The sequence below is a fragment of the Papaver somniferum genome, chromosome 4 (genome assembly GCF_003573695.1).
Source record: "Papaver somniferum cultivar HN1 chromosome 4, ASM357369v1, whole genome shotgun sequence".
Classification (NCBI taxonomy): Eukaryota; Viridiplantae; Streptophyta; class Magnoliopsida; order Ranunculales; family Papaveraceae; genus Papaver; species Papaver somniferum.
This window is the reverse complement of record NC_039361.1, coordinates 160,278,395-160,297,398: the sequence shown is the minus strand read 5'-3', so window position 1 is coordinate 160,297,398 and position 19,004 is coordinate 160,278,395. Positions and strand designations below refer to the sequence as shown.

Genomic DNA, 19,004 nt, shown 5'->3' with positions numbered 1-19,004 from the left:
GTAGTAGTTACGCACTTGCCACTGTGAATAATGTCATTTCCGCGCGCACTTCACTTTTTCGTTCCCAAGAGAAAAAAACAAAGCACCTAACAGCCTAAAACCCCTTTTCTCCGTCTCATCTCTGCTCTCAGTGAAAACTTTTTTTTTTCTTGTCTTCCTTAGTTTTGAATCATTTTCGTTTTGATTTATTATTTTTTCCTTTCCATTTCAGTTCAAAAATCAAAGTTTTTAGATCAGGAGCTGCTACGTTTGGAGTTGTTTAAGACTCTGCTTGCACTGGGAATCTCGATCGCTTCAAGAGTAAGAAAAACTATGAGTTGTTTAAGACTCTGCTTGCACTGGGAATCTCGATCGCTTCAAGAGTAAGAAAAACTATAGATGTCTCTATGTATCGCCTTTTTTTTTCTTTTCTTTCTTTCTATTTTATTAAATTTTTGTGTGATTGGTTTTTTAGGGTTGGCTTTGAAACATGCTGAAGCTCAAGGAATTGAAGTAGGAAAAGCAATTGGAAAGCTTGTAGATAAAGATGGAGATGGATGTCTTCATTTTGCTGCTGATGGAGGAAGTTTAAACATCTGCAAATACTTGCTTGAGACGTTGAAATTTGACGTGGATTCCAAAGATGGAAGGGGTATTATATCTCTCTTTATTAGCAATTCAAGTTTAAGAGATTTTGTCTCGTTTGAGATATCAAATTCTGTTTAAGGAGTTGATTTTTAATTTCTTTTTGTGTGCTCGGTATGTCAACTATACCTCCAAAATTGAAATCATAAATTTGGTCTGGGAAGATTTATTTTCTGTCACTGTTGTGGGATTCTTAGAGTTGCCAACTAAACTCGATTTTATTGCTGTAAATCGAATTAAAATATCCAAATACTTTGTTTTCTTATGCTTTAACTGTAGAGAAGGGTAGTGGTTCAAAGTAAAGTATGTTTAAAACAATCATGCTATTGAGTCATGCAGACGAGAATTCATCTTCGCTTAAACTGTTCACAATTGCTACTGTAAATACTAAATACATATGTCCGTTTGTTCTATATATTTTACAGGTTACACACCCTTGTTTCACGCAATGTCAAAAGGGCATTTGGACACAGTTAGGTATCTTCTTGAAAAGGGTGCCAATGCTGATGCATCAGATGGTACGAATGAAACTCCTTTACAATATGCCGCACGAGAAGGTACTCCCTCTCTAGATGGTACTTTCAAGTCTTTTGTTAGATACTACACCCTTCATTGCTGCCTTTAAGTAACATGTCGACCCACCTTAAAATTTAGTTATACCTTTATATGGATATTAATTGCGTTTACACATTACATCTTATAATAATTTAGCTACATGCTAGGATCAGATTACCTGTTAAGGACACATAGGCTTGGCCAATTTGTTGGGAGCATACGATCACATTTCATAGTCAACCAAAAGGATGTCATAGTCAAAACTTTAAAATGAGGTTAACATGAAAACATTATAAATCCCTTCTGGTGTGCTTCATTAGACATTGGCAAGATACTCCATCTTGGTGTAGTTCTCTCTAGGCCTGTCTAGAGCCTAATCTTCCTCAAAGTAGGTTCTAAAGTCAGAACGGCAATAAGATGTTTTTTTTAACTTCCTACCAGTAATTTTTTATTTATTTAAACAAATAATCAGGCATGTGATTCCTATGAGGTATTATGTGCAGGTGATACAAAGTTAATGGCCTTCTTACTTTCTAAGGGTGCTCAGATAGATGTTGCAACTAGGCTGGGCACTGCCCTACAGATGGCTGCTGTTTTTAGTCATCAAGATGCTGTTAAGATGTTGTTGATTCACGGTGCAAATGTGAGTTGGGTTATTCTGCTGGTATTGAATAGTTGGTTGTCTGTAAGGTGGTCGATCAAGAAGAAAATCTAACATGTTCGTAGAATGTCAGCTTATCAATTGTTGTCAAGTTTTATTGATTTTCTTTTACGATGCAGCCTAACATTGGTAGTCATGAGAATATGCTTAAACCGCTATATTCAGCAATTTATACCAAGTCATGGGAATCTGTAGAGCTTTTACTAAAGGTAACAAAAATTCCTAAACCTACTAGTGGCACAATGTTTTTTGTTTGTTTAATTAGACTAAGACATGTTTTAAAAGTTGTAACTATGTGTTCCCCCGTAAACCAGAAAAGGCAAGTACCATTAGTTTACATGTATATATTGTAGAGGAATTTTGCTATTTTCTTCTTTGGATTCAGTTATAGTCATCCTTGTAGAAAAGGCAAGTACCTTGTGGAAAGCCTTGTGTATCTGGTTCATTTGGATTCAGTTATAGGCATCCTCTGAATGTGGTGAATTGATTAGTCTTTCTCTGGTTGACCTTGTGCCGAGCCAGAAACGTGTCTGCTTTTTGTGAATAAAGCTGTTAGCTCCACCCTAAGTGTTATTCATATTTCTTGTAACAAACCAGTTACCGAAAACTGTGGTCAGCCAGTCTTTTTTTTCTTTTTCCTTAGTACTTGATATTTTCTGTAAAGTTCTCCAGGTATCAATAAACTGGTTCACATTGTTGATTTCAACTAGATTTGCCCCGTTCTTTTTATGCTTGGTATTTTGTTTCCCATATTCTCTACTTTCTCGTAGTTTAAGCTTTCAGAATTGATATTGAAATTCTGAACAAAAACCAAAAGGTTTGTACGAGCCTCCTAATCTTTATGGATGCAACAGTACATGATACTTATGGACTATGATAAAGGGAGTGATATTTCTGGAGGTTTGGAAAAACGCTCAACTTATCACTTGGCATTTGCAAAACCACATGCTTCTGTAATAATCTTATGGAAGATGTAATCTACTGATAAAAATATCTCCTGAATGACTTGTAGTAAATAAATATATGAACTTTCGTAGCTTTTCTGTCTTGGAGCATGTGTATAATGTCCTCCAATCTGCATATATATAGGCAGGCGCTGACCCAAATGATGTGTCATGTGGAAATTCACCTCTAGTAGCTGCAGCAAGGGCTGGGCGCGCAGATGTCGTTACGCGCTTACTTGAAGCTGGTGCAGATCCAAATTATAAGATGAATGTATGGATGCTTCTTGCTCCACTTTTGTCTAAATTTTGATATCATGAGAGAGTATGTTATATGCACACAGAGATCATTATGCAGGTCCATAAAACTTCCTTGTAAATTGTGTCCCCAAATGCTAGTCTAGGCATCATTTCTCGGCCTATACCTTTGATATTTCATGTACGTAGTCTATTTCGCGCTTACCGAAGAAAGAAAAAACTTCCTAAGATTTCCCAACTGCATTAAACTTTATTGCATCAGAACTTCAAGTAACCTGTTTGTTCAGTACTAAAATGTCATGTGGTGTGGCATTCAGTTCCTTATCTAATTTTGTTTCTGTTTTCCATCACAGGCAGGGCTGACAGCATTAGAAAGGGCCGCTGTTTTCTGCAATTATCAAAGTGTTGGGGTTCTTTTTCCTGTGACGTCTTGCATTCCAACATATCCCGATTGGAGCGTTGCCGGACTACTGAGTCATGTATATTCTGATGCAAACAAAATGCGGGTATGGAGTCTATGTTATTCTTGCCCGATGTTTTGTCTAAGTTAAATTCACGGTAACATGCAAATGGGTTCTTCTGGCTCCTTTTTACATTAATAAAAAATTCATTCAGAGTTGTATCTTTCCCGTCCACCAATTCATTAACCTCTTGTGGACATCCCTTCTCGTCTATGCTTTCTTTTTCGCCTCCACTATGAGTCATCAATTATCTAATCCTACTTTCTGTCAACCTACAGCAGCACTGCTAGGTTATTGATAATCTAAATAAGCCGTCTTACCAATATTCCAAGGCAGATGTTATTTTGCCAACTAGTCAATCACCTGTGGGGACGCCCTCGAGTTTTTGTCTCGTTCGCCCAATATTGGAACGCCATTCGCGGTCTAAGAGATGGCTGCATATACTTTGAAGTTGAAAATGAAACATTGTAGTTCCAGGATTATTTATTGTCTCTCAGAAGAGAATTATTTAAAACATCATGCACGCAGGCTAGGCAATGGCTCAGGCTGGGCGTGTTTGAGTTTGTTAGCATGCCATTTCGGTGGTGCCTGTTACTAGATAGGCGGACTTGTTTGACTCCTGTTATTGTGTGCCAATACTAATTTCTACCATCTCGCTTATCTTCTTCTCATATGTATTCACCATTAATTTAGAATTTTGAATGTGCCATTTGTAAATTTTATCTGATATTATGTGCGATTTTGGAAAATTATTGGTAAAGGAAAGCCCATGAGATGGAGAAATTTCATGAGGCAAAGTCAAAAGGAAGGGTTGCCTTCCAGGAAGAGCAGTATGTTACAGCAGCGCATTGGTTTGAAGAGGTATGTTTGTAATGATCCATAGATATCCATAATTGTTACCGAACTAGACTCAAGTTCTGTTCTTGGAGGTTGGATCATGATTAATTTATTAATTTTGTCTTTTTTGTAATGGAAATAGGCCTTGGACATCTCCCTTAAAGATCCAGCAATACTGTCTAACCTGAGTGCCTGTTTTGCGCGTCTGGGTTTTGGAATCGATGCACTTGAGTATGCTACTAAATGCATTTCTGAAAGGCCTGAATGGCCCAAGGCATACTATAGGCTAGGTGTCGCACTCAATATTCAAAAAGTACGTATATCCTCTTTAGTTTCTTACTCTCTTCAGTAAACTACATGTCCCCTTTCAACTGTTTGCTGCATTTATTGTCACAGAGGTAAGATGAAGCTGCAGATGCCTTTAACAATGGTTTGAAGCTCGATCCGAGAAACAAAGGGCTCAAAGATGCGTACATGTAATTTCATGCCTTTACTTTCAAGTTTCAACGTTGAGAACCCTGTTATGATATTTTTCAGCTTTGTGGATCTAGAATCCTCATGCTAATGTTGTTGTCTCTTTACAGGAATGCTATCGAAGCTAGATTGAACTCTATCAAAGTGGAAGAAGATAAAGTGGAAGAAGATAATACTGAGTAATGTGGATATGAAAGAATTAGAACAACGAAAAGATATACTCACTAGCGAAACTGATTCTGTAAATGAAGTATTCTAAAGACAGTTGTTGGTAGCTAAAAAACACACCGATTTATTAAGCAAGCAAAGAGTTACAAATGTCTTTTAGGTTCCCCTTCCTAATAAGAGAGTTCAAAAAAGAGGGAAAAGAGACCCAAAGGCCATTAAGACCAAATTTCCTAACCCGATGTGCCAGCCGGTCTGCTAGCTGATTGTTCACACGCTTTACATACAATTTTTTTTTTTTTTTTGATCGGTCAAGAGGAAAGGATTCATTGAAAAAGAGGTACTTAAGGGGTACCTCAACCTAATAAATACAACCGACACAAAAAAGGAGACCGAGTTTGGAATCGATCACCCAAAGAAAAGAACAAAAAGTCAGGTGAGAAAAAGAAACAACAAACAAACACTGAACGCCTCACAACCACCTCAACCTAATAATTCCAATTGAAGTTGCACCATTCGGCAAGATAATCCCAAATTCTTTTTGTTCGCCAACAATCATAGAATAAATGGGCACTTGTTTCATCTTTTTATTCACAAAACCGGCACACCCTATCCATATCCATACCCCTTCTAGAGAGCTTGTCGGTCGTCATCAACCTTTCAAGGTACAAAAGACCTAGAACTTAAAAGACCTAGAACTAGAAATTAAACTCCGATAATGCTCAACAAGGTCACCACTTCTCCAAGCAATATTTGTGTTGGCACCATATAACACCCAAACCCATATTATAATCTTTAAAAGAGCCATCAATAAACATAAAATGATCCACAACATCAGACTAGGGATCCTGTTAACCACAGTAGGAGGAGCAAAAGAAATAGACTTTGGAGAGATGTAAGTATTAATCATTCTCTTTATGTCCAAGATAATCTATGAATATCTCTTCACATCTGATATTCCAAATACACCATAAGACAATACCGCCAATGCTAGGCCAAGTAACAGAAAAAGGGGAAGCACCTCAATCTTCGACAAAGGCAATCAACAGATAGAGTTTCAACGAGAAACAAGATAACAATCATATTTGTCTTCTATAAATATCACATTTTCCTTTGTTTTTCTTCTTTGCCTTTTTGGTACGAAAACAAAAAACTGGATTCAAAACCCATAAAGTTTATGTGTTTAGATGATCAACGCTGATCTCGAGCATCAGGCTCCTGGCAAGATTGAAGTGAAGTGAGTACTAGACATGGTGAAAATCTCGGCTTCATGGATCGCATTGGGCCCACTTTCATGACGGTTAAAGCTCAAGGGGTTGAAGTAGGGAAAGCGATTCGAAAGCTTGTAGATGAAGACGACGGTGAATCTCTTCTTCATGCTGCTGCTACAGGAGGAAGGTTAAACGTTTGCAAATACTTGGTTGAGACGTTGAAAGTTGATGTGGATTTCAAGGATGGAGATGGTAATATTATTTATATCTCTCCTTCTGTTGGCGACTAAAATACTAAAGATTTTGTCTCGTTTGAAGGATCATATACTCTTTTAGGGTTAGACTGATTTTTAATTTCTTTATTTTCAGTAGATTTTTTGTTAGTTATTTCTCTTGGGAAAACTCAAGTGTGGTCATTGTGACTACAATCGTTGTCAATCGAAATTTTAAACATCCAAACACTTGGCTTTCTTATGCTTTAACTGTAGAGAAGGGTCAAACTGTTCGTCATTTGCTATTTTAATTACTAAATAGATATTTCTCCTTGTTGTATCTGTTTTGCAGGTTACGTACCCTTGCATCACGCAATTTTCAAAGGCCATTTGGACATAGTAAGATATCTTCTTGAAAAGGGTGCCAAGGCTGATGCATCTAGTGATGGGAATTACACTCCTTTACATATTGCTGCAAAGACAGGTGCTATCTCTCTAGATGCTACTTTCACTCTTCTGTTAGATACTGGACCTTCATTGCTGCCTTTGTATCTAAACATGTTGACCTACCTTAAAAAATTTTTATACCTTTGTTGCAATAATAATTTACTACATGGAAACACTTGTGACTGCACTAAAATTTTCACTTATCTGGGCACACTAAAGGGTGTACTTGGTTGCATAGATTAGTTTATTATTGCTCGTTTGTGATCTCAAATTTACTGGTATACCTAGTTTACATGCTTAGACTAGATTACCTGTCAAGGAGGCACAGTCCTGGCCAATTTGTCGAATCAGTTAATTTATAGTCAACTAAAAGGTTGTTATAGTTCAAAAATACAGCTTTGCCTGGCTGGATGGTCAATCTACTAGTGAGCTATTGTGATTTGGCGGTTGAGAAATATTCTTGCCCCAAGTTCAGGTCCACGTGAAAATATTTTAAATTCCTTCCAACGGTTCAGCAGACATGGAAAATTACTCCATCTAGGTATAGTTCTCACTAGACCTGTCTAGCGCCTAGACTTGCTCGAATTAGGTTACAAAGTCTGAATAGCAATAAGATGTTTCTTAACTTCGTGTATCTTTAATTATTTGAACAAATAGTTAGGCATGGCTGGCATGCGATTTTTAAAAGGTATTTTGTGCAGGTGATACAAAGATAATAACCTTGCTGCTATCAAGTGGTGTTCACATAGATGCTGCAACTAGGATTGGCACTGCCCTACAGTATGCTGCTGGCCATGGTCATCGAGAATTCGAGATGCTGTTAAAGTGTTGTTGGATCACGGTGCAAATGTAAGTTGGGTTCTCCTGCTGGTATTCAACAGTTGTTTGTTTGTATGTAGTCGATCTCTATGTTTGTTTCCAACTCTTAACATGGCCACCCTTCTCTTTTTGTAACTTTATGAAGTTCATTTTACTTCTAAAAAATAATAAGGACGATTAGCTCTATTTGAGAGCAACTTATGGCACCTTCTTATTCAATTGTTCTCAAAATTAATTAAGTTTCTTTTACCTTGCAGCCTAACGCTGTCATTAGTCCGGGAATGCTTAGTCCACTAATGTCGGCGATCCTTTTTGAGTCATGGGAATATATGGAACTTTTACTGCAGGTAGCAGAATTCCTAAACCTTCTGGCGGCACAATGTTTTACTGTTTACTCAGACTAAGGCATTGTTTGGAAGTTAAGACTGTATGTCCTTCATAAATCAGAAGAGGCAATAAATAACCGCTAGTGCTTACATGTGTGTGTGTTGTTGAGAATTTTGTAGTTGTGCCTTTCGTATTTGCTCTTGAAAGCCTTGTCTATATGGTTCATTTGGATTTGGTCATCCAAATGTTGTTCTAACTGAATGAGGTGAATTGATAACAGTATTTCTCTGGCTGACCTTCTGCCGCTAACAAGGTTACCCTAATTGTTACTCATATTTTTTGTTATGAGCTGCTAACAAGATTAGTTACCAGAAACTGTTGTCAGGCAGTCATTTTTTTCCCCTCTTTTTCTTAGTACTTGATATGTTCTGTCAAGTTCTTCAGGTATTAATAAACTGGATTACATTGTTTGTTGCAACTAAATTTGCCCAATTCCTTCTACATTTTTACTATTATTTTTGTATGTTTGATCCTTCTCTTATACTCCCTCCGTTTCTGGAAAAGAGTTACTATCACTTTCCCAGAAACGGAGCTAGTATTATACATTTTCATTGTTCAAGCTCTCAGAATTAATCTTGAATTTTTTGACAAAAACTAAAAGTTTGGTGTGGCGCCTCCTAACTTTTCTGCACCATAATAATGGGAGTGATAATTCTGGAAACCTGGGTTATACTTTTCACTTGGCATTTTCGACACCAGATGCTTTTGTAAATTTACATCCTATTACATTTAAGTTCCTTCATAGCTTTACTGTCCTGGATCATGTAATAAGTACTCCTTCCAATTTGCATATATATAGGCAGGTGCTAACCCAAGTGCTGAGTCATATGGAAATACACCTCTTATACTTGCAGCAAAGGAGGAATATGTAGGTGTCATTATGCGCTTACTGGAAGCTGGTGCGGATCCAAATTATAAGATGAGTGTATGGCTGTATCAACTTTGCTTCTTGCTTGATTTTTGTCCAAATTTTGATATTGTGTTAGAGTTTGTGCTAGCTGCGTAGATAGATGATTATCATAAATTTTGTACCCTGCTGACTAGCCTGGGCGTTACTTCTCTGCCCTGTTTGATACCTTCGAGGTTATTTTTCGTAGTGTATTTCATATCCATGTAAACGCCAACCGGAAAATAAAAAACTGTATAAGATTTCCAAACTGCTTTTATACGTTAATGCAGTAGAATACATAAGTAGCTCGTTTGTTCTGTACTAAATTTTCCTGCTGTTTGACATTTGGTTTCTTTTCTAATTTCGTTCCGTGTTCTATCCCAGGTAGGGCTGACAGCATTAGAAATTGCCGCTATGAGATGCAATTATCAAATTTTTGAGATACTTTTTCCTGTGACATCTCGTATTCCTACTTATCCTGATTGGAGCATTGGCGGACTAATGAGGCATGTACATTCTGATGCATACAAAATGCAGGTATGGAGTTTTCCCCTTACTTTAATGGTTACTTAGCAAATGGGTTTTTCTGGCTCCTTTTTACATTTTATAAAAATCCTTCAGAACTTCTTTCCCCGCCACCAGTTCGTCAACCTCTAGCAGACATATCTTCTAGCCTGTCTTCTTTTTCGCCTCCATTATGAGTTATCAAGTTTCTAATCCTACTTTCTATAAACCTACAGATTATTAAAAATCTAAATAAGTCGTATGCCCTACTAATATTCTCCGAAGCAGGTATGGCACCATGACATGGCTCATGATGGCATACTTGTCTTGCTGTGCTGTTATTTTCTCAACTAGTCGATTACTTGTGGTACCGTCAAATGTTAGGCTCGTTCACTCCATAATGGAACCTCATTCACGCTCTTTGGGATGGCTGCATATACCTTTTTTTTGTATACCAATAAAAAGTTTATTAATCTCAATGAGGATCAGGCACATTGTGCCTTGAAAGTACAGATTGTAACCAAGGGGAGTAGTCTTTGTACTCCTCTAAGTAAAGTTTATCAACTCTGACCTTCTTAGAAATGATATCTGCAACACAGTTGCCATCTCTCTTGACATGAGACAACTTACATGAACTAAAACTAGAAAAAACAGCTTTAATCTCTTTTAGAGTTTTCTTATTTTCCCATCTCTGATTTGTTCATTATCAGTGGTTATAGAACTAACTAAACTTCAGCATCAGAAATTAAGTGGAAGTTGTCCAGCTGCATACTTTTCATCCAATTTAGGGCTTCTAGTATGGCCAGTCCCTCCTCAGCTTCAGCATCCATTACTCCAACTGCATAGGATCCCCTGATTCCTTCACATTCACCTGTATCAGAGAAAAGCACCATTGCAGTGCCAATTTCATTAGTGAGGTGACTGAAAGATGCACCACAAATAAAGTGAGTTTAAAATTCTATTCCTGCAACACAGTTAAAGTATTAGTATTAGCAGTAGTAGGATGTGTAGATAAATAAAAATTATGCAAATGATGCTGAATTCTAGAAGCAGTCGAAGTAGGATTTAGAGTTTTGTCTTGAAAAACAGCTTCACAGCGCTCCTTCCATATGACCCAGCATCCTACCATGAGTGTACTCTTCCATTGATTCATGTCTTCAACTCCAGTATTACCCACACTGTTGAACCAAGAAATAATCCATTCTTGGATTGAAGAACAATTATCTTTGACCTGATCAATATTGATGTTCACTATCCTCCACACTGCTCTTGCATGAGCACAATTGATGAGAAGATGAAAAAGAGATTCCTCTTCATTGTGACAAATGCAGCAATCCAGATCTATGTCTCTGTTGTACTGTGTTAACCTGAGTTTACTTGGTACTATTCCTTTCAAACACTTCCATATAAACAGTTTTATTCTATGAGGCAGCTTCATGTTCCACAAATCCTTCCATATTTTCTTTGGTACAGTATTTAAAGCAGCTTGATTATTGACCCTTCTTTCAACTAGTTTGTTGTAAGCACTTTTTACTGTAAATTTACCATCCTTAGTAGGTTTCCATCTAACAACATCTTCTTCATTTGGAGAAATAATCATCATCTTAATTCTATCCACGACTGTAGCAGGAAATAGAGTATTGAGGAGAGGAACATTCCAAGCAGCTGAATATGGCAGTATTAGCTCACTCACTGAGTTGTAAGAGAAATGAGCAGGATCAGTAGGAGTGGGTTTGTAATCCAATCCAATTATCCAGAAATCTAGCCATATTCTAGTTCTTTTCCCATTATTAACTTCCATACAATAATTTACTTGAAGTACTATTAAACCCACTTCAATACCCCTCCATATCCAAGAAGTATTATATGAAACTGGAGTTGATGGGTCTAGCAGTGGGGATCGAACCCCTAACTTCCTCCTTACATGGGATACCACTGGCTGCATATACTTTGAATTTGTATAGGAAACAGTTTGAAGTTTGAAGTTGTCTCTCACAACAGAATTTGTTGAAACCTGTTTTGAGGCATACATCTGTCTAAGTTCGGCTGAAAAGTTATCAGCCGAACCTAGGCAAAAACATAGGTTACCAGCCGAACCTTGAGTATGCGTCAAAATATGTTTCAATTTGTTTACACAAATCTAAAGCTCATCTAAAACAACATTCACACAGGCTAGCCAACGGGTGTGGCCTACTCTATAGCAGGTCAGGGTCAGGATCAGGCTGGGCTTGTGTTGTTAGCATGCGCGGTTAGTTTTGGATGTTACCAGACAGGCAGACCAGTAAAATTCTTCTAGTTATGGTGCAGCAATACTAATTTCTACCATTTCACATATTTACGTTCACCGCTTAAGAACTTTGATTGTGTAAATTTGAGGTGAATTTATCACTAATTTAGAAAGTCTTTTGCAGAGGGAAATCTATAAGAAGGAGAAATTTCATCAGGCAAAATCGAAAGGAAGAGATGCATTCCAGGAAGAGCAGTATCTTACGGCAGTGAATTGGTTCAACGAGGTAGTTTCCAGTGGATTGTGATTCTTTACGCTTTTGCATGGTATTCAAACTATGAGTAGTTTGGACATGGTATTCAACATTGTCTTGTTTGTAATGGAAACAGGCCTTGGACATTTGCCCAAAGGATCCAGCAGTACTGTCCAACATGAGTGCATGTTATGCGCGTCTGGGTGACGGGTTCAATGCGCTCGAGTATGCCACTAAATGCATGAATGGAAGGCCTGAATAGCCTAAAGTGTATTATAGGTTAGGTGTTGCGCTCAATATACTGAAGGTATGCATCTCCACTCTATTTCCTTACTTTCTGCAATAAACAATATGCTTTTCAACTTATTACTGCATTTTTTTTTTTGGCACAGAGATACGGTGACGCAGCCAATGCCTTCAACAAGGGTTTGACGCTCGATCCAAGAAACAAAGAGTTTAAAGATGCCTACATGTAAATTTGATACCTTCAATCGCAACATTAAGAGCCCTAATGATTTTTTTTCAGCTTGACGGATCTAGTTAGTTTCTTCATACTAACATTGTTGTTTCTTTACAGGAAAGCTATGGAAGATAGATTGAACTCTATCAAGTAGTGAGGAAGCAGAAGATCTGCCACATGTCTTTTGGAAAAACTTGCTAAATGGGAAGACCCTGGTCAGGAGAGCTATCAACAGCTTGACTGAAAGCTGCAATTCAAGCTGAAAGGTGGAGCTTTAGTTTTTTGGCACTAAGATCACTTTCATATTAGTTTTCAATGCAAGGCCCAAGTTTCTTCCCAGGATTGAATTAGTGAATAGCCTGTGGGTTAACAAAATTTTCTTGAGTGACACCTGATTGTGTTCTTGCCTCCTCTTGTTTATCTTCCAACTGTTCTATTTAGAACCAGAATCCATTTATCTTTCTCACCCATTTTGAGAAAAGAAGAGGCACATATACTTTACCCATTCTGCCGATTACCAAACTAGTGTTGCTCAAGTGTCTGGCTGCAGCTGCATAAAAGAACTCACTGTGTCCCTTGTTTCTTGCCAACTTAAAAACAGCAATAAGAGAAATCTAATACAACAAGTCACAGTAGGATAAATAACCGACACTAAAGATCATGGTTGAAAGTTCATATGAAGTAAAATTTATTGAGAGGAATTTCAGAAATCATTCTCATATAACACTATTCAGAAATTGTACACCATCTCAAACAACAAGATTTCAAATTCTAGAACATCAGTAGATTAACAGAGCACTCTACAACAAAAGCTTCTAAGAAAAACCGAGTCAAGACATAGAACAACACACCTAGCAAAATCGACACAGGAAGAGCTGGTAAGGCCTTCCGATAAAGCGCCAGAAGCATTAGAGTGACCCCAAGACCAGCTATGATAGCAAGGTAACAAGCATAGACTGTCATGAAATCATACATTGCCGCTCGACCAACCAACACACTGTAGAAGATAAAATCACCAAGCCCTAACTTAATTGCACCAGATGAACCTAAACCAATACCCTCAAACGGCGTACTTTCAGTTGCAAGATCTTCTCCTTGTCCATTCCTCTGTAATTGTCTATCAATCAATGGCGCCATTAGCTCATTTGCTCTTTCAGAAACCATAGCCTCTTCAGAGATAACCAACCTTGTCTCCATTTGGTTCACCGTATCATATGATAAAGTCCCAGATCCTGGATTAGGCGGAGAACCCGTATTCACTACGGCATTAGAACTGTCATCCGAAGCAGAACCAACTTCCCTACTTCCTCCAACAGTTGAAGAATTCCCAGTTTCTTTCCACAACCTTCTAGGTACACCCTGTCTAGCGGCAGATTCAAGATGATTTATCACAGGCCGAGCTTCGTAAACCAATGCAGGGATATCTTCATCCCTCGAAATTGCTAGTTCTAACAAAAGCCTCAACGGTCCACCAGGTAATAAAACCGCAGCAAGATCATACAAAGCCATAGCAATCAAAAGTGCCCAAGTAGTCCATTCAGGTAACATTGTAAACCAATAAGCAACAAACATCCCAATAACAACTAAATAACCTTGTGTAATCAAAATAGCCATGTTTGACATAAAAACAGCCATAACCCCAACCACAGAGAAATTGAACAAAACAAATGAAAATGTAATAGAATCAATAGGGATTCTAAATTTCTTAACCAATAACAATGTAATATCACCACCCATGAACCCTAAAACCATGAATGCTGAAAAACCCATGTAATATTTGAGGAATTTAGTACATCTAAAGTAAAACATTAGAACTAATAGAAAAGTGGCAATTGTAATCATAGCTACAAATACAAGTGAATTCAAAAGAGCACCTTTGAATTTATCCCAATCTGAATCTGAAGTATCTTCATTGTAAGCTATTGTGGCTATAGATGAAATTGATGCTTGTGAAGAGGAGGAATCATTATTAAGGATTGAAACAAGAAGAACAACTAAAAACATACAAATGGATACTGGGGTTATGATTCTAACCATTTCTTCTCCTACAGTTTCAAGTATGCTTGACCTTTTTCGATTTTCATCCATCTTTTTTTTGTGTGGGATAAACGGGATTATTTGGGATTAAATTGGGGTTTCAATTGAAGAAAAATGGGGGATTCTTTTTGGATAAAAATGAGGTTTTCTTTTTTTGTTTTTGATTATGGTGGGTACTTCTGCCCTTCATTTGTTCGAGAAGACCAACACAGACCCGATATAAAGAAGAAATTTCAAGGGGAAGAAGAATATTGGTTGGGACTTGTTTGGCCCTGGAGTAACTTCGGGGGACGGGGACTTTATGTCTCAGCCCAACTTTTTCACCACGGTGGCAGGGTAATTAAAAATGGAAGTACAGCAGCAACAGTTTTTTTGTTTTTTTAGCTCTGCTCCATCGCCACGACGTAAATAAGGGTCCGTTTGGCATGGGTGTAGTGCAGTCAACGGTGTAGTCAAGGGCTGCATTCAGTTTAGACATGTTTGGCAAGGGTTCAAATGCATGACATAGAAACTATAGGTAGTCCATACTACCTCCAATGGGCGTAGTTGAAAACCCACCTCAAAAGGTCTGCATTGGATGTTGCCTTCTACTGCAACTTCTAACTACCTCCTTGGACAATTTTTGACCATTTTATTCGATTTTCATATTCTTTTTCTAGGAGAGTTGGTGTTCTTGTTTTCAGATTTTCTTCAATAGCTCAGATCATTAATAATCACTGATTAGAAAAAAAAAACAAAATCATTGTTAGTTACTCCTTCCGTTACACTATTTATTAATAAACCCTTCGTCAAAACCTTCAAAACCGAACTTTTCATTCCCAGTTGAGCAATCAATCTTCTAATCCTCATCTACAGAGTCCGAAGTAGCCCTAGTTTCAAAAGCTTTGGCTTTCCCTTGGAGCAATTTATGGGAACACAAGAAGAAAATTTGTAGTGATTATTTGTTAATTAAAATCGGAAAACGAAGTATTATATGAAAACTTGAGTTAAATATTGCAAAAAGATAAAACTGGGAAGTTTATTGGGTTTACATATGATTGTGGGGCGAGGAAAAATTGAAGCTTCCGTTACTAAATTCATGGTGATAGTCAACTATTTTAACAACAGATAAGAAATCAAAATAGGTGATTGAAGTGCTTGATCTGTTTTTCCTTCATCTCTATCCTTGTTTGGTTTATTGGTTACATCATATCTATTTTTTGTTGCATCACATCTATTTTTCTTTTTCAATCATAGATCAAACAAATTTTGACATGATCTAATCTTGCGTTGATGGTGATTCCAAGACTAAATGAAACCTGTTTAATGTTTTGCAAGATCAACTAAGATTTTAGAAAGGAAATAATTGAAAAAGCGGGGGTCTAACACCACCACCCAATATTTCTCTTAGCAATCTGTATGGACTAACTCTGAAATACTTTCTAGAGAACAACTAGACAGTCAGACTCAATCTAGGTAAAAGTATCTCCAGGAGTTAATATCTCTCTCTTGTTTTGATTCACTCGAGCTAAAAGAAATCAGCGAGTCTTTAATCAAACACAAGGAATAACTTGGATGATACCAAAGAACAATATCCAAGGATCAATCAATTTAAATCAACAACCAAAGGTTGGATATTCTAATTGATGATCTACAACGCGCAACATGTATTATTTCAATTATAAAGATAAAACAATATAATGCGGAAATATAAATAACACATATACCAGAAATTTTGTTAACGAGGAAACCGCAAATGCAGAAAAACCCCAGGACCTAGTCCAGATTGAACACACACTGTATTAAGCCGCTACAGACACTAGCCTACTCCAAGCTAACTTCGGACTGGACTTTAGTTGAACCCCGATCAGTCTCCCACTGATCCAAGGTACAGTTGTACTCCCTACGCCTCTGATCCCAGCAGGATACTGCGCACTTGATTCCCTTAGCTGATCTCACCCACAACTAAGAGTTGATACGACCCAAAATCACAGGCTTTGACAATAAACAAATCTGTCTCCCACAGACAAGTCTATCAAAGGATCAATATGTCTCCCACAGATAAACCCTAAAGGTTTTGTTCCGTCTTTTGATAATAATTAAGGTGAACAAGAACCAATTGATAATCCAGTCTTATATTCCCGAAGAACAGCCTAGAGTTATCAATCACCTCACAACAATCTTAATCGTATGGTAGCGAAATAAGATGTTGCGGAATCACAAACAATGAGACGAAGATGTTTGTGATTACTTTTTATATCTTGCCTATCGGAGATATAAATCTCAAGCCAATCAATCTGATTATACTCGTACGATAGAATATGCAAGATCAGATCACACAACTACGATAAAAGTAGTATCGGTCTGGCTTCACAATCCCAATGAAGTCTTTAAGTCGTTAACCTGGTTTTAGAAGAAGAAAACCAAATGTTAAAGGAGAATCGACTCTAGCATGCAAACTAGTATCACAAGTAAGCTGTGGGGATTAGTTTTGCACAATACTAGATGTCTCCTTTATATAGTCATTCAAATCAGGGTTTGCAATCAATGTTAGCTTAGTAACAAAGCATTCAATATTCACCGTTAGATGAAAACCTGATTTAGTTTCAAGCTAATATTTGTCAACCGTTAGATTGAAAACTTAGCTTGTTATACACACTTGAAAATGCACGCTTCTAGGTTTGTTAACCGTACCCAAACGTATGCACTTGTTGGTTCAACAATAGTTAACCAAATGGTTAGCCATATGAGCATTTCATATAAACCATGTTGTTCTTTACCATAACTAGTTCAAATGACTTCAAATGAACTAGTTAGAGAGTTATTCAATTGCAAGGAAATCTCATGTACTACACAAGACACAGTTGAAGCAAAGATGATTTGATTCACTTGAATCGGTTGATGAACTTTTATATCCACGGTTTGCAAACTGCATTCCTTAGTCTTTTTAAGTTTAAGTTTAGAAATCATCTTCAGATATATAACCTTCTCAAGTTCGCAGACTAGGTTCGCGGACTTAAGTTACCGGGCAGAGTTTACAAACTCCAGCAGAAATTCTCGGGTTTGAGAACTTTTCCGGTTCGCGGACTGGGTTTGCGGACTTAGCTTCACGCAAGTAATTTGTCAACTCCAGCAGAAATTCTCGGGTTTGAGAACTTCGGCAGTTCGCGAACTTGGATCACGTCATTCTTCCAGTTCTCTTGATCAACAAAGTTCGCAAACTTTGGTTCAAGGAATAGGACTTATACATAAATTTGTTTCCAAAACAATGCTTATGTCCACCATTGGTTATGTAATCTAAACTCTCATTTCAATCATTGAAACATTCTTAGAGGATGTTATATAGTTGTTACATCATTTCTCGTCAAAGAAATTTTCAAGATGATTCAAACATATTATGACTTTCGTCACATAGTAAAGATAAACTTGGTTAAAGCGAAAATCTTACCAACACATATTTCGATATATAGATAGGCGAGGTATACTCGGCTCGAAATACTAAATGTGTATAATCCAAGTCTATATATATATCATACGACTTCTTGTCTCAAAGAGTAGGAGATAGAGTAGATGGACTTTTGAGTGACAGATAAGTTCAAGTCTTCACATACCTTTTTGTCGAGAAGTTCCACCGGTTCCTTGAGTAGTTCTTCTACTTGTATGATGAATCGCCATGAATTCCTTGAGCTCAACTACACTTTCTATCCTAGTCCGAGACTTAGATATAATAGACTAGAAATCAAGACTTATAGTTTTGATCACTAACATTGACAAACATGCTTGAGATAGCAACGCATGCGAGTTCGACCGAGCAATGCTCTAAAAATCTCCCCCTTTGACAATTTTAGTGAAAAAACTATCAATACATGTGGAATACAAAAAAGATAAAGAAACTTTAGTAGCTCCTATTCTACATGTATAATCTTCAACATTCCTCGAAATCTTCGTCACTTCCAAGTACTCCAATGATCCCAAAGGTTGTAATTTTAGCATCACCGTTGTTGAAGATCCGTAGCTATAACAATGAGAAAGCATCAGTCTCGATCATTGTTATACAGTGTCATAGTATTATTACACAGTGTCAAATTCCAATTTATCACAACTTCAACAATAATACTATGGTGATATGTATCACTCCCCCTTAGTCAATATTCCATCTCACATGGAAACCACTCCCCTTTACACAATGATCCGAAAACCATATGTATTTTTAGTGTGAACTACATATTAATTCTCCCCCTTTTTGTCAATAAAATTGGCAAAGGTAAAAAAAAGGGATCATAATGAAATTTTCGAAAGAGACATTTCATGACTAAAAGAAAAAAATACATACCAACTAATTTAGATGCAATCATAAAGCCGAAGCTAAATGCATTCATCAAGGAGTTTAAAGATACAAGATAACCCCTCTAAAATTCCACAGCCGCACACCCCTCAAGATATTACCATTAAGCACAAGTTCAAAAGAACTCTTCCCCATTTGATGTCATTTCCGAAATAACAACAACGAGCGACCTTAATTTCAAATGAAAATAAGGATTTTTATTGGACACCAAAAACCATGAGAATGATTTTCTATATCCAAAAACTCAATCAAATTAAT

General features: G+C 37.2%; 3 protein-coding genes across 5 annotated transcripts; 2 read left to right on the top strand and 1 right to left on the bottom strand.

Annotated features, from left to right (window-relative positions):
- Positions 1 to 80: 80 nt before the first annotated feature.
- On the top strand, positions 81 to 5,129 carry LOC113271752 (ankyrin-3-like). Of its 2 annotated transcripts, none has more exons than XM_026521658.1 (11): positions 81 to 300; positions 455 to 631; positions 1,050 to 1,181; positions 1,683 to 1,822; positions 1,960 to 2,049; positions 2,930 to 3,055; positions 3,393 to 3,545; positions 4,267 to 4,361; positions 4,480 to 4,650; positions 4,734 to 4,813; positions 4,922 to 5,129. In XM_026521658.1, exons 3-9 carry the CDS (start codon positions 1,073 to 1,075, stop codon positions 4,523 to 4,525), a joined length of 759 nt encoding a protein of 252 aa, XP_026377443.1. In that variant the 5' UTR covers positions 81 to 300; positions 455 to 631; positions 1,050 to 1,072; the 3' UTR covers positions 4,526 to 4,650; positions 4,734 to 4,813; positions 4,922 to 5,129. The 2 variants fall into 2 exon arrangements, with proteins under 2 accessions (XP_026377443.1, XP_026377442.1); XM_026521657.1 differs by having other exon boundaries at positions 81 to 362.
- A 461-nt stretch (positions 5,130 to 5,590) lies between these two features.
- LOC113271750 (ankyrin repeat domain-containing protein 49-like) lies at positions 5,591 to 12,934 on the top strand. 2 transcript variants are annotated; one of them, XM_026521652.1, is made up of 10 exons: positions 5,591 to 6,439; positions 6,752 to 6,883; positions 7,548 to 7,695; positions 7,923 to 8,012; positions 8,852 to 8,977; positions 9,326 to 9,478; positions 11,857 to 11,958; positions 12,062 to 12,232; positions 12,318 to 12,397; positions 12,503 to 12,934. In XM_026521652.1, exons 4-8 carry the CDS (start codon positions 7,947 to 7,949, stop codon positions 12,185 to 12,187), a joined length of 573 nt encoding a protein of 190 aa, XP_026377437.1. In that variant the 5' UTR covers positions 5,591 to 6,439; positions 6,752 to 6,883; positions 7,548 to 7,695; positions 7,923 to 7,946; the 3' UTR covers positions 12,188 to 12,232; positions 12,318 to 12,397; positions 12,503 to 12,934. The 2 variants fall into 2 exon arrangements, with proteins under 2 accessions (XP_026377437.1, XP_026377439.1); XM_026521654.1 differs by lacking the exons at positions 11,857 to 11,958; positions 12,062 to 12,232; positions 12,318 to 12,397; positions 12,503 to 12,934 and adding an exon at positions 11,617 to 11,826 and having other exon boundaries at positions 7,923 to 8,977; positions 9,330 to 9,478.
- A 115-nt stretch (positions 12,935 to 13,049) lies between these two features.
- Positions 13,050 to 14,664, bottom strand: LOC113271749 (presenilin-like protein At2g29900). Its single transcript, XM_026521651.1, has one exon. The coding sequence runs from the start codon at positions 14,471 to 14,473 to the stop codon at positions 13,157 to 13,159; it is 1,317 nt and encodes a 438-aa protein (XP_026377436.1). The 5' UTR covers positions 14,474 to 14,664; the 3' UTR covers positions 13,050 to 13,156.
- Positions 14,665 to 19,004: the final 4,340 nt, after the last annotated feature.

Coding starts and splice junctions, on each gene's coding strand:
- LOC113271752 (XM_026521658.1), top strand. CDS start 1,073: ATGTCAAAAGGGCATTTGGACACAGTTAGGTATCTTCTTGAAAAGGGT. Junction 1,823..1,959: donor TGTTGATTCACGGTGCAAAT/GTGAGTTGGGTT, acceptor TTTACGATGCAG/CCTAACATTGGTAGTCATGA. Junction 2,050..2,929: donor CTGTAGAGCTTTTACTAAAG/GTAACAAAAATT, acceptor GCATATATATAG/GCAGGCGCTGACCCAAATGA.
- LOC113271749 (XM_026521651.1), bottom strand. CDS start 14,473: ATGGATGAAAATCGAAAAAGGTCAAGCATACTTGAAACTGTAGGAGAA.
- LOC113271750 (XM_026521652.1), top strand. CDS start 7,947: ATGCTTAGTCCACTAATGTCGGCGATCCTTTTTGAGTCATGGGAATAT. Junction 8,013..8,851: donor ATATGGAACTTTTACTGCAG/GTAGCAGAATTC, acceptor GCATATATATAG/GCAGGTGCTAACCCAAGTGC. Junction 9,479..11,856: donor CTGATGCATACAAAATGCAG/GTATGGAGTTTT, acceptor AGTCTTTTGCAG/AGGGAAATCTATAAGAAGGA.